Source organism: Mobula birostris, chromosome 8 (assembly GCF_030028105.1).
Source record: "Mobula birostris isolate sMobBir1 chromosome 8, sMobBir1.hap1, whole genome shotgun sequence".
Taxonomy (NCBI): Eukaryota; Metazoa; Chordata; class Chondrichthyes; order Myliobatiformes; family Myliobatidae; genus Mobula; species Mobula birostris.
In genome coordinates this window covers 27,408,325-27,422,770 of record NC_092377.1, presented here as the reverse complement: position 1 = coordinate 27,422,770, position 14,446 = coordinate 27,408,325, and the positions used below count along the sequence as shown (strand labels likewise).

General features: G+C 41.9%; 1 protein-coding gene across 1 annotated transcript in view; it reads left to right on the top strand.

The window, feature by feature from the left end:
• The first annotated feature begins 9,148 nt into the window (after nt 1-9,148).
• LOC140201990 (regulator of G-protein signaling 7) overlaps nt 9,149-14,446 on the top strand; it is a 486,715-nt gene continuing 481,417 nt past the window's right edge. Inside the window, exon 1 of the mRNA XM_072266857.1 lies at nt 9,149-9,232. Within this exon, the coding sequence (XP_072122958.1) occupies nt 9,149-9,232 (84 nt within the window). The remainder of the gene's footprint in view (nt 9,233-14,446) is intronic.

The following is a 14,446-nucleotide window of genomic DNA, read 5'->3' as shown; positions in this document are numbered from 1 at the left end:
TACAGCAGCACAAAGATGAGAAAGTCTGCAGATACTGGAAATCAGAGCAACACACACAAAAGAGTAAAGGAACTCAGCAGGCCAGGCAGCATCTATGGAAAGGGTAAACAGTCAATGCTTTGGGCTGAGACCCTTCATTAGTCCTGATGAAATGTTGCAGTAGGATGGCATTTTAACTGCTTTAAAACGAGTGCACCATTAATTAATTTCTTAACAAAAGATACCCACATCACATATTTTTCAAGTGGACAAAGTAATTGGAAAACATCATTTGATGTTTTATGACAAAATTAGATGCAATCAAATCAATTGGATTTATATTTGAATAGGAGGACTTTTTCAGCATAGTGGAATGAATGAGAGAATACCCATAACTGTGTGGTTAGACATAGATCAAATACCATCTATAAATTTGCTGATGATACAACCATTGATGATAGAATCTCAGATGGTGACGAGGGGGTGTACAGGAGTGAAATATACCAACTAGCAGAGTGATGTTGCAGCGACAACCAGGCACTCGGTGTCAGTAAGATGAAAGAGCTGATTGTTGACTGCAGGAAGGGTAAGACAAAGGAACACATACCAATCCTCAGAGAGGGATCAGAAGTGGAGAGAGTGAGCAAATTCCTGGGTGTCAAGATCTCTGAGGACCTAACCTGTTCCCAACATATTGATGCAGTTAGAAAGAACGCAAGACAGCAGTTATACTTCATTAGGAATTTGAAGACATTTGGTATGTCAACAAATACACTCAAAAACTTCTATAGATGTACCGTGCAGAGCATTCTGACAGGCTGCATCACTGTCTGGTATGGGGGTGGGTACAGGACTGAAAGAAGCTGCAGAGGGTTGTAAATTTAGTCGGCTCCATCTTGGATACTAGCCTACAAAGTACCCAGAACATTTTCAAGGAGCGGTGTCTCAGAAAGGCAGCATTTATTTTTAAGGATCTCCAGCACCCAGGGCATGCCCTTTTCTCACTGTTACCATCAGGTAAAGGGTACAGAAGCCTGAAGGCACACACTCAGTGATTTAGGAACAGCTTCTTCCCTTCTGCCATCCAGTTCCTAAATGGACATTGAACCCGTGAACACTACCTCATTTTTTAATATATGTTATTTCTGGAGTTTACACAATTTTTTATCTATTCAATATACAAATACTGTGATTTATTTATTTAGTTATTATTATTTTTTTCTTCTTCTATATTATGCATTGCATTGAACTGCTGCTGCTAAGTTAACAAATTTCATGACACATACCGGTGGTAATAAACCCGATGCTGGTTTTGAATAATCTGCTAGCTCTTTCAAAGGGCTGGGACATACAGTACATAATGGACTGAACAAACTCTCCTATCCTGAATAAGCCTGCAATTGGTAAAATAATTTAATACTTTTGTCATTTCCCTGTGTCTCTCCGTCATATTCTTCTAAGGCTACTTCAGTTCACTCTTGACGTCTAAGAGAGCGTCAGAGCAAATTACAATTAAAAATCTCCTCTGTTCTGCCATGAATATATGTTTATGTAGTTCAAGGCTACTTGCCTACTCAGTGCAGGCGTTCCATGCTTTTATGGGAACTGGATTTTGATGAATTGTCTTATCCTAGCTCATTCAGAAATCGCTGCTAAGATCTTTCACCTTCTGATGTCATTGCAACATTGGTCAAATACAAAGAGGAGCTGTCTAATTGTGCAACAGGCTTGGGAGGCCAAGTGATGATTCCTACTCCCATTACATAAATCCATCTGTACATTTATTAAGCCAAAAGGAACCAAGACCAGGACAGTGACATTGATCTTTGCCAGTCGATCTTCAACAGCTAGTTTAACACTATTCTTGATTGACTTTAAATTTATCCAACTTTTATTTGAAAGGAAACTAGCCTTTAAAATATCCCAGCAATGCAATTAAAACATCTTCTACTTGCCTGATTTCCACTCAGAATTATCAAGTTCAAGTGTCTTAGGTTTCCACCCATAAGCTATGCCAGTGGAGTTCTGCTAGTGCCATGAATATTTCATAAATAACCTTTTTAATTACATTAGAATCCCTATCATATTCTCATCCTTTGAAAGCCAGAAGTACTGCAGATTGAATATTACAATATATGCTTTGTTAGAAGCAGTTATGGTTTCCACTGAGCAGTCATTTTTCAGCATTATGATTCTCCCATCAATAAATGTTTCAACACATGAGCATTTACTCAAGTATTACCAATACTACTTTATATTTTCAAAGTTAAATGTCACTTAAATTGGCAAAACAGTTGCATTCTTTACCATAAATGAAGCTCCAATTCCACTGTGCTTAACATCACCAGCACCTATGGCATTTACTGTGTTGAGCAAATTGATTAGCATTCCAGACTTTCATATATATTTAGAGACTCGAACTACAACTGCTAACCTTGACATCAGGACTGTGTGTGTTACTCATGCAGATCAAAGCAGCTTAATTCATTGACAACCCAGCCAGCACCAACAAAGGCAACTCTTTCTATCAATGGTGCACTGCGGTATACTGTGTCCCATTTGTAGTAACCTGGAAAGGGTAATGCTGTCTCTATCACAAGAAAAGTTCAGGAGCAGTCCTCAAGACTGACCTGTCATTGAACATGATCATGGGTGATATGCCAAGCCCCAATTCCTCTTATGTCAGTTTCCCATTGTCCTCAATTCCTTGATCTTCCAAAAACATATTGAGCTCCTCTTTAAATGCCCCCAGTGATTTATTTTTCCAGCCCCATAGAATGGAGAATTCCAGAGATTCACCATCCTCTGCAAGATGAAACTCCTATGCATCAGAGATTTAAATAAATGACTCCTAATCTTATCTATCAGAAAATAAAATACAAGAGCTTCAATGCATAGGTGCATCACTACCTGCAGGTTCTCCCACCAGCACCTTGTCCTGACTTGAAAATGTATCAACATAGAAACATAGAAAATAGGTGCAGGAGAAGGCCATTCGGCCCTTTGAGCCTGCACCGCCATTTATTATGATCATGGCTGATCATCCAACTCAGAACCCCGCCCCAGCCTTCCCTCCATACCCCCTGACCCCCGTAGCCACAAGGGCCATATCTAACTCCCTCTTAAATATAGCCAATGAACTGGCCTCAACTGTTTCCTGTGGCAGAGAATTCCACAGATTCACCACTCTCTGTGTGAAGAAGTTTTTCCTAATCTCAGTCCTAAAAGGCTTCCCCTCTATCCTCAAACTGTGGCCCCTCGTTCTGGACTTCCCCAACATCGGGAACAATCTTCCTGCATCTAGCCTGTCCAATCCCTTTAGGATTTTATACGTTTCAATCAGATCCCCCCTCAATCTTCTAAATTCCACGAGTACAAGCCCAGTTCATCCAGTCTTTCTTCATATGAAAGTCCTGCCATCCCAGGAATCAATCTGGTGAACCTTCTTTGTACTCCCTCTATGGCAAGGATGTCTTTCCTCAGATTAGGGGACCAAAACTGCACACAATACTCCAGGTGTGGTCTCACCAAGGCCTTGTACAACTGCAGTAGTACCTCCCTGCTCCTGTACTCGAACCCTCTCGCTATAAATGCTAGCATACCATTCACCTTTTTCACTGCCTGCTGTACCTGCATGCCCACTTTCAATGACTGGTGTATAATGACACCCAGGTCTCGTTGCACCTTCCCTTTTCCTAATCGGCCACCATTCAGATAATAATCTGTTTTCCTATTTTTGCCACCAAAGTGGATAACTTCACATTTATCCACATTAAATTGCATCTGCCATGAATTTGCCCACTCACCCAACCTATCCAAGTCACCCTGCATCCTCTTAGCATCCTCCTCACAGCTAACACTGCCGCCCAGCTTCGTGTCATCCGCAAACTTGGAGATGCTGCATTTAATTCCCTCATCCAAGTCATTAATATATATTGTAAACAACTGGGGTCCCAGCACTGAGCCTTGCGGTACCCCACTAGTCACCGCCTACCATTCTGAAAAGGTCCCGTTTATTCCCACTCTTTGCTTCCTGTCTGCTAACCAATTCTCCACCCACACCAATACCTTACCCCCAATACCGTGTGCTTTAAGTTTGCACACTAATCTCCTGTGTGGGATCTTGTCAAAAGCCTTTTGAAAATCCAAATATACCACATCCACTGGTTCTCCCCTATCCACTCTACTAGTTACATCCTCAAAAAATTCTATGAGATTCGTCAGACATGATTTTCCTTTCACAAATCCATGCTGACTTTGTCCGATGATTTCACCGCTTTCCAAATGTGCTGTTATCACATCCTTGATAACTGACTCCAGCAGTTTCCCCACCACCGACGTTAGGCTAACCGGTCTATAATTCCCCGGTTTCTCTCTCCCTCCTTTTTTAAAAAGTGGGGTTACATTAGCCACCCTCCAATCCTCAGGAACTAGTCCAGAATCTAACGAGTTTTGAAAAATTATCACTAATGCATCCACTATTTCTTGGGCTACTTCCTTAAGCACTCTAGGATGCAGACCATCTGGCCCTGGGGATTTATCTGCCTTCAATCCCTTCAATTTACCTAACACCACTTCCCTACTAACATGTATTTCGCTCAGTTCCTCCATCTCACTGTATCAACATTCTTTCATCACTATTGGGCCTAAACTATGGAACACACTCCCTAACAGTTTTGTGGGAGTACTTGATAATGGGAACATCAGTGGTTCAGAGAACTAGGTCAGTACCAGCTTCGCAATGAAAAATGAAACTGGTTGACTGGAACATATCCTTCATGTAACCAGGAGCACCTCCTCTACCACCATTCCCAGCAGTGCCTTCCCTGCAACTTCCACTCTATCCAATAAAAAAAACGGCCTGTGACAACCCTACGATAATTTACTCCAATTACCTTAAAAGCATGCCCTCTTGCATTAGCCGTTGCTGCTCTGGGAGAAAGGAACTGGCTATCCTCCCTATCTATTCATCTCTTATACACTATACACATCTATTGCAGCTCTTGACCTCAATCCTCTGACTAATAAAGGCCAACGCACCATACATCTTCTTAACCATGCAATCAAATTACATGGCAACTTTGAGGGTTCTACTTTCATAGACCACAAGATCCCTTTGTTCCTCTACAATGCTAAGAATCCTGCTGTTGATATTGTACTCTGCCTTCAAGATTGACCTTCCAAACACAACACTTCACACATTCCCAGATTAAACTCCATCTACTGCCTCTTTTCCCAGGTTTTTTTCTTACCAATGAGTGAGTACAAAAAGGGGAATTTTGAATTGTGGAGGCATTGGCCAGAGTATCTCTGACTTAATTGCATTTTGTCTTCCTGGGCTCAAGTTTTCCTTTACTGCACCACTTCCTGCTAGATCATCAAGTCCTTTTGTAGGGATTTGACCAGAAATGTTGACTGTTCCTTTCCTGCTACAGATGCTGCTTGACCCAATGAATTGTTGCAACACATCACCACTTTTTTCTTTCCTTAAGCCCTTCACTGCCAATATAACTTCACTTCAGATTCATTACACATCTAACTAACTCTTGCCATTTCTGAGCAATAATCACTGTGTTTCTCTACAGATAGAAACATAGAAAACCTACAGCACAATACAGGCCCTTCAGCCCACAAAGCTGTGCCAAACATCCTTACCTTAGAAGTACCTTGGCTTCCCTATAGTTGTCACAAAGTGGGGTGGTGGGAGCAAGGGTGGACCCAAATGCAAGACAAACACATCTTGTGAGCTTAATTTAAATTAAGTTTATTGCTGGTTACAAGGAAAGCAAAGCAGAGGCAGGAATAGCATACTGGACAAAGATTCAGGCCTTGGATTAGGCTGGGACTAAGGGTCTGGGCTAGGACTCGGAATCATGGACCTCTGGGGCCAGGACGTGATACTGGAAGCCTCCGGGGCCAGGATGTGATACTGGAAGCCTCCGGGGCCAGGAACTCTTCTTATTCACAGGACAGACTCAGACACAGGACACAAAACACTGAGCCGGGAATCCTCCTTAGACACAGGACGGAGTCCGGACTCTTCTTGACACAGGGTCAGGACCCTTCCAGGGTACAGTGCCGGGACCCCTCTTAGATGCATGACATGGATACGGAGACGACACAACAATGGACAGAACTATAACTGGGCTCAAGTATGCTCCAAGCCGCGGCAAGCTCTTGACTCACCACAGCGGGTTAACTTTGACTGACCCGTACTGACAAGGGAAGGCAGCTAGCTGGCACTTGTTCCGGGAGAAGACAAGGCTTGCTCCGGCCAGATCACATTGGCTTACAGAACCTTCAGTGACTTTGTTAACGCTCTTGCCCTGTACGGCTGAGAGCCAGAGACTTATAAACTGCCGGTTCAGCTGAGAGTAAGTTGTCTCCAATCACCAAGCTCGAGGGACACGGGAAAACAGGGAACCAAAGGGAAACAGGGAGTCAACAGTCCAGATCGTAACACAGGCAAAGTAAATTTAAAGGGAACCCGATCCAGAGTATTACAATAGTGCTCTGTTTTTCTAAGCTCCATGTACCTATCCAGGAGTCTCTTAAAGATACTCTTAACCTGCTAGATATTCCCTATATCTGTGATATCTTTAAATAAATATGAGAAATTTGAGTATCACTTAATTTACACTGAGAAACACCACTCAAAATCATTCCAGAAAATAACTAGTATTTATGAAGCATTGTAAAATATAAGCAACATGCATAAAATGCTGGAGGAACTCAGCAGGCCAGGCAGCATCTATTGAAAAGAGTGCAGTAGGCATTTTGGGCTGAAGCAGTCCTACTGAAGGGTCTCGGTCCAAAATGTTGACTGCACTCTTTTCCATAGATGCTGCCTGGCCTGCTGAGTTCCTCCAGCATTTCGTGTGTGTTGCTTAGATTTCCAGCATCTGCAGATTTTCTCTTGTTTGTGAAACATAACCTGGTTTTTCACAGTGGTACTATTAAACTAACAATGGTATGTGGTAGATAAGAGCACAGGCACACAGAAAGGATAGAATAAGAAGGATAGATCCAAAGACAGGACAGCAAGCCTGTCATGCCTGCCTTGCCATTCAAAATGATTATGATTAGTCTATGCAGGCCTTAATTCCACAGTATGATTCCACCCTATATATACTGTATCTAATTAACTTGTCTCCAGTGCTCTTGGGGACAAGAATTCCAGAGATTCACCACCCTCTGAGAGAAGAAATTTCTTTGCACCTTGATTTTAAATGACCTACCCTTTACCTGTCAGTCCAACAAGTGAAAACCACTCAACATTTACCCTGTCAGGCCCTTTATGATTATATTTTTTAAAAAAAAATATTCTTCCCAACTCCAACAAATAAACAAAAACTGTCTAACCTCTTTTGATCAAAGGAGACTCCCATCCCAGGAGTAAACCTGCTGAATCTCTGTTGGAGTGCTTCCAGTGTGACTTGACTTGTTTTTATGGAAGAGGATCATAACTGTGCTTAGTAATCCAGGCTTGGCCTAATACAACTGTAACATAACCTCTCCATTCTTAAAACTTTGCAACGAAGATCAACTGCTTGTAGCTCTGCCTGCCAACTTTTTGTGATTGATGCAAAGGAATACTTAGACCCCCTCCCCCCCGAATTTCACTCAATTTAGGAGATACAGGAGTACATTGGTCTTGTCAGAGTGGTAGGTCTTAAGGAGAGCTAAAAAATTGAGAGGGGATGGTTTGGTGAAGGAACTCTTACAATGTCCTGTAATAGTTATTTTATGGATCATATTAACTGGTATTTCTAGCTGTTAGTTCAGTGATACTCAGGTTCATCGAAAACAATTACTGGGAATATTCAGCAGGTTACAGTTGCACATCCTTTGTAAGGTTGATCAAGGGGCCACAAATGGATGTAAAAAAAAAACAAATAACTTGGAGCGATGCACGGCTTGAGGAAGATATAGAGGCTTTACATCCGCAGCTTGCAGTCCTAACTAAACATCATCCTTCACTTCCAGTCATGTGTCTGTAGTTTTAAGAAAGTAATTCGGGTAGGGGACGAGACAAGATCTTTGCTGTAGCTCTGTCCGGAGCCGCCAACGCTGCCGAAACCGGTACCCCGGAGCGCGAGCCAATTGTCAGCAGCGAGGCTCGCATTCCGCGCGCCCGTGCGTCCCGGGAACGCGAGCGGAAGGTGGGGGGAGCTCGTGCCCAGCAGGGAGCGCGGGCTGCAACACATCTCCAGAAATAAGGCTGACAGAGGGAGGGAGAGAAAGGAGAAAAAAAAGCCTTGCCCTCTCGGAGCCTCGCTGCAAATCGCAAATGAATTGTCTGAGGCCGGGATCGGGTGCAAGCGTTGCAGAGATCAGGACTTTTGACTGTTATCGTGCAGTCTGCTGTGCTTGAGGTAAATACAAGCGGCTCTATATCCAAATCTTGGGAAAAAAGGGAGAGGTAAAGGGAATCGAAGCCTTTGGCAGCAACCCTTGATGCTGGATTTGTTTGCATTTATTTTCCCTCTTATACGGCTTGCTTTCTTGCATATTTTGGTCGCTGTCTGTGGTGCTGAAGGCGCTGCCTGACTCGGGCTCACTGCGCGAAGGAACCCAACTGTCTTTCGCTGTTGGGGGAACAGCCTCAATGTACTGCCTGGTTATCCAGCGCGAAACAACCCGCTGGACCAATGCACCCTGCCGCATGCACTCGCGATGTGAACAGCAGGACTAGAAATTTGCAAATAAAGGCGGCGATGAAACATGGGCAGCATGCCGCGAATGAACAGTGCAATTTCGATGATATATTTTGCGATCTGCTGCATTAGAGAACACTCATTTGGTTTGTCCCTTCGCGCTTTCCATTTCTTTCAGCCAGCATTACCTTTACTGTCATGAATTGGGGTGAGGGTCGCGTTTACAGCAGGAGTACTGTTGTCCGCTAAATCCACCCCCCCCCACAAAATCATTGACATTTTAGGATCTAAGTTTACCTCAGGTGGCCTGTCCCCCCCGCCTCTGTCCCGCGTTGCAGTGCCCTTTGCCGTGACCGCACTTGACATCTTGCTGCTCTTTCATTTATTACAATCTCCACTTGACGTTTGTCAGCATCTTTTAATATGTATGTATAAATGAAAATTTTAAACAAGATCCATTTTTTATTTTCTCCCCCTGGTGAGAATTCAGGAATCCCAAGGCACATCTTGCTATGGCGCAAGGAAATAATTATGGGCAGAATGCGAGTAACAACGGAACGGCGGACGAATCGCCCAACATGCTGGTGTACAGAAAGGTAGGCAAGTGAGTGAGTGGAGTGAGTGAGTGAGTGGAGTGTGTGTGTGTGTGCGCGCGTGCGCGTGTGTGTGTGTGTGTGTGTGTGTGTGTGTGTGTGTGTGTGTGTGTGTGTGTGTGTGTGTGTGTGTGTGTGAGAGAGAGAGAGAGAGAGAGAGAGAGATGTGTTAGAAGATATAACGGCTTGCTGAAGCCACAGCATTGTTTGGGTTTCTGGAGTTTTTGTGTCTCCTATCCGTCAGCCGGGTAGGTGGCTGGAATCCCAGTAGAGGAGCGAGGGAAGTCAGACTATTGGATTTCCAGCCGCCTGTGGATCGATTTGAGCGTCGTGCCGTTAATTTCTGCTATAGGCAGTTGACGAAATAAAAACACTATTTCTTTAAAGAGCGATTTTAAAGTATGCTGTGGTGTGCCCCGCAGTGAAGCCTGGGCTGGAGATAGCTTATTGAAGGAGCTGGAAATCTCCCGGAGCTGGGTTCGCCGGCTCTCCGGCGACAGTGCTAGATTGACAGGTGGCCAGGTTGCAGAGCAACTCTCGTCAGACCTGGCACAACTCTTCATCTCGCCATATGCCGGTAAACCGGCCGGTGTGTAACTTGGCTATTCGAGGAGTGAGGTTGTTGTCCGAGTGTTACCGCCGCAGAATAATGTGGTCGCGACAAAAGGAGACTTCTGTGTGTGCGCTTCATGAATTACATAACCTGATGTGATGTTTAGAGCACCGTTTTGCTTACATAGGCTTACAGCTTAGGCTATGTAAACATACTTTTATCATTGTCTTGAGTGGAAGATATTCTTCCCAGTTACATAATTTAAACCAATGCATCTTTGCACCTGAGTGCGATGTCATTTACTAACTTAAATATTTTTGAATTATATTAAGTATTGTTTAAATTTCATATAAAGCAAATGTTCTGAACCTTAATTTTAGCAAGTTGTATTTACGTAACAGGTCTTATGCAGTAAGAGGAGTACAGAGAGATTGAGTGCAAGGAAACAACGTAATTCAGAAGGAAAGATTAAAAGTCCAAGGTTTTGAACTCAAAGTAAAATATAACAGGCCAAAGAAGTTCTGACATTTGTTGAAAAATCAGCCGCTGCTTGGTTGCAATGTAAGTGGTAAATAAGGACTTTTACCACACTGGGTATATTACCTAGTAATTGGATTTCTGTTTGCATGCATGGGCACTTCACAATGGTAACACAAACTCCAATTCTGCAAAGCTTGTTTGGCAACATGCTGAGAACAGGCAGCCTGGAGAGTGATATTACCTGTCTAGGGGATGCGACGTCCTTTCTAAGTTCATCATGATTAGTGGGAGGAGCACAAATAGTATGATCTAAACCAGGGGTTCCCACCCTGGGCTCCTCAGATAATGGGAGGGATCCCTGATCTAAACTAAAATAGAAAATACCTGAATACTCAGCAGGTTAGGCAGCATGCATGGAGAGAGAAATAGAGTTAATGTTTTCGGTACCTGATTTTTCAGAAGACTGTTTCATCAGCCTGAAATGTTAACTAAGTTTTGGTCTTGAAAAATGTTGTTTTAACTTCTAAGTTTCAACATGATTAACATTACAGTCATTATGACTTATGTTGATACTCTTCAATAGATAATAGAAAACAAGCATTTGTAACTATGGAAAACTTGTCCTGTGCCTAGCATTTCTATATAAAATGAGTTACAATCAACAGTATTTATTGTTTTGCTTTTGAATTAGTCCATGCACAGAAGTACCTAGAATAAATATTCTCTGCATTAGCCCATGCCTGCCTTTCCTTATCTCTCTCAATCAGCAAAATCCCGTTTCTTTTATTATTCAGCCATTTCTCCAATCAACATATCCTGTTTGTCTCAAGCGTTCCACTGGCAGCAGTGCCCACGTTCTCAACACTCACTATATGTTCTCTCGGTACCAATGCAATGCTGATATCCTCTGGAATAGCTGTCCCATTTTTGTAATGGGCGATTCTAGGTGCAGCGGAAGTGGAATTGGTTTAAAAGTGGCACAAACTGTATATGCAGAATCATGTGTAGCACAAGTCTGTTGAAACCTGCATTGCCATTCTGAGCTTGCGTGTTTAGGTCATTAACCTTTCCTAATCTGTATAGTTAATGTGTGTTCCATCAGCAGTGGCAGACACCGCTGTTTACGCAGATCACCATCCAGTTTCAGATAGCTTGCATTGGATTTCCATTGGATTTTTGCACATATCTTTGGCGCTTTTAGTTTGCTACAATCTGCAGGGAGTGATTTGGCTGGTACCTGACTACATCGATATTTTAGGAATCAGCTGATCTCAGACATGGGCATATTAGTTGGCCTTTCACTTGGAATGAACAGAGGGAACATGCAGGTACAGAAAGATTTAGGAATGCCAATCATTTGCAGCCCTTTCAATCATATTGAAAGAACGTAAGGCAAGTTGCATGGCGAATATTTTATGCAGGCCTGTCTTCTCTATCTAAGAATATACTTGTGATAGAAGGTCTCCAAAAAAATTCAGTAGAGTGATTCCTGGGGTGGGAGGATTGTTTTACAAGAAGAGATTAATTTGAAAGTTCCCATACACTCAGAAATTCAGAATGAGAGGTGATCTCACTGAAACACATACACTGTACAGTAATTTTTACAGGGTAGATGATGTGTCTCAAGAAACTTGGGTTATGGTCTCAAAATACGGGGTCAGGCATTCAGAACTGGGGTAAGTAGAAGCATCTCACATAGAGAGCAATGTAGAGTTTTCTTCTATGTTAAGGAAACTGAGAAATATGGATTAACGCAGACATGTGGTGCTGAGGTGAAAGATTATCTTGTTCCATGAGAGAGCAGATACGAGGGCTGAATGCCCCACCCCAGCTTGTAATTCTTATATTTTTATCTGACCACCGAATAATAAATAAGCACAGTAGAGGTCTGTACATTTATACTAATATACATTTATGTTTAGGGTGCCCCTGCAGAAAGAGTACAGTTTAATGCCTTCACCTACCCATTTTTCACTATTAATTAATTTATGACCACTTTAATTTTCCTACCAAGTGTTTTAGGTTTATTTATTTTATTTTTCTTTATTTAGAGATCATAACAGGTCCTTCTGGCCAAATGAGACCATACTGCCCGGTCACACCCATGTGACCAATTAACCTACTAAACCGTACATCTTTGGAATGTGGGAGCAAATCGGAGCACCCAGATGGAAACCACACAGTCATCGGGAGAACATCCAAACTCCCTACATTCAGTGGTGGGAATTGAACCCCGGGATGCTGGTGCAGTAATAGTATTATGCTAACCACTATGTTACCATTCCATCCCTGCTTACAAGGCTTCCTTGCACCCTTGCTTACAAGGTTTACTTGCTAATTTTATCCCTTTCTACAAATTTATTTATGCCATTTTATGATTTGCTTTAATCTTTGTCATTATTTAATACTCCATTTTGCCAAATTCACTACTAAAATCATTCACAACTTCAGAAATTTTGCCTCTGATTTCATCATTTAGTTTTTAAAAAAATGTAATTTATGAACAGTAGTAGTCTCATGGGGGAACCACAAAACTCAACTTTTATAACTTTAAAATGATATCATTTTTCTCTTTCCTCTTTTCTATTTTGAAAGTGGCTACATATCAATTTTTTGAATAGATACCCGATGCTGCACACATTCGTATTTATTTATCTGTTCCGTAGACATATTTGAGTTCTGGGAGAATGCCGCCTACTGCACTACCTGTATGTACTCTTACTGATATTGCTTCTGAGATATCTATGAGGTTGATCAACCCACATTTTCCTGCTAAAATATATACCAATTATTCAGTATTGTATCTCGGTTCCTGACTATCTTACCTATTAAATTTTTAATAGAAGTTTCATTATTTCCCCAGTAATGTTATAATGATGGCCCTTTAGTTTCCTGGACATGTTCTACTGTTTTACTTAAAGCAGGGGTGATCTATTTACTGATTTTTCTGGCATTGTACCATTGCCTAACAAAGTATTAATAATGTGTAATAGTGTTTCTGTTGAATTGTTCCTTGATTTTTATATGAAGTGAAATTTATTTCCTTAGAGCTATGGTTTTTATCTTCTGTTCTGGCATTATGGTCATCAGAGTCATCACTGGTTCCTCCGCTGTACTGTTCTATTTTCCAGGTCCTATGTTTTATATCGTTCTTTGAGCTAGATTAATTTATTTAGGATTGCTCTTCTTAATTTTAAATCCCGTCCTCTGATAAATTCTTCTAACCTGTCTCAGTGGTGAACACTGAACCAAAATATTTATTTAGTATTTCTTCTCTTACTCTATCACTTCCTTGTTTTATACCATTAGGATTTTGCTTTGTTATTCAAATACAATATTATTGTTGTTCTCTGTACCTTGACAGTTTAATTTTGTGGTCCATTTTTGTTATCCCAAAGCCTTTATTTTAACCTCATCTAATCTCTCTGCATTCTCTCTTATCATGCTTGTCTTTTGGCATGGCGATACAGCAGCTAGTGCTGCTTTCTCACAGCTTCATGGATCAAGGTGTGATCCTGACTTATGCCATTTTAATAGGTCGGGGGAAATTGAAGCGCCTTTCATAAACCCACACCATAACAGGGGATATGTATTAAACTCCATGCAGTCAACGCATGGGTTCAGGATCAAAACCAGAAAAATATATCATGGTAAAAGAAGAACAAACTAAAAACTTACAAAACAAAATCAAAAACCCGACACTAAGGAAAAGGCTGTGCTCTAAGTGTACTTCCATTCCAATGCAGAAAGTTACAGTACCTACTTCTCAATTCAGGATAAAGCTACTCAGCCCATCTACAAATTGTTCTTTGGCCATAAACTCAGGTGCTGACATTGTGACATTTGCGTTTTCTCCCCTGACCAAGTGGGTTTCTGAAAGATGATCTGCTTTGCTCCCACACCCCAAAGACATGTTGGTGGATAGTTTATACCAGGCAGCCCTAGTGTAAAATTGAGGACTGGATACAATGTGTGTGGCTTGTCTCTGTACATCAGTGTTCCATCACTAGATGCAGTACTGAGTCCGGTATTTAGCCTGGAAGCACAACACCCGACCTCCAGGTCATCGCAAACATTTATACTTGCGACTTGTCCCTAAAAATGTGAGACTTGCTGAGCTGCAGAACGCAGATAACCAGCAATTTTCCATGGAATATTCCTACAGTCTAATACTTCTGCCTTAC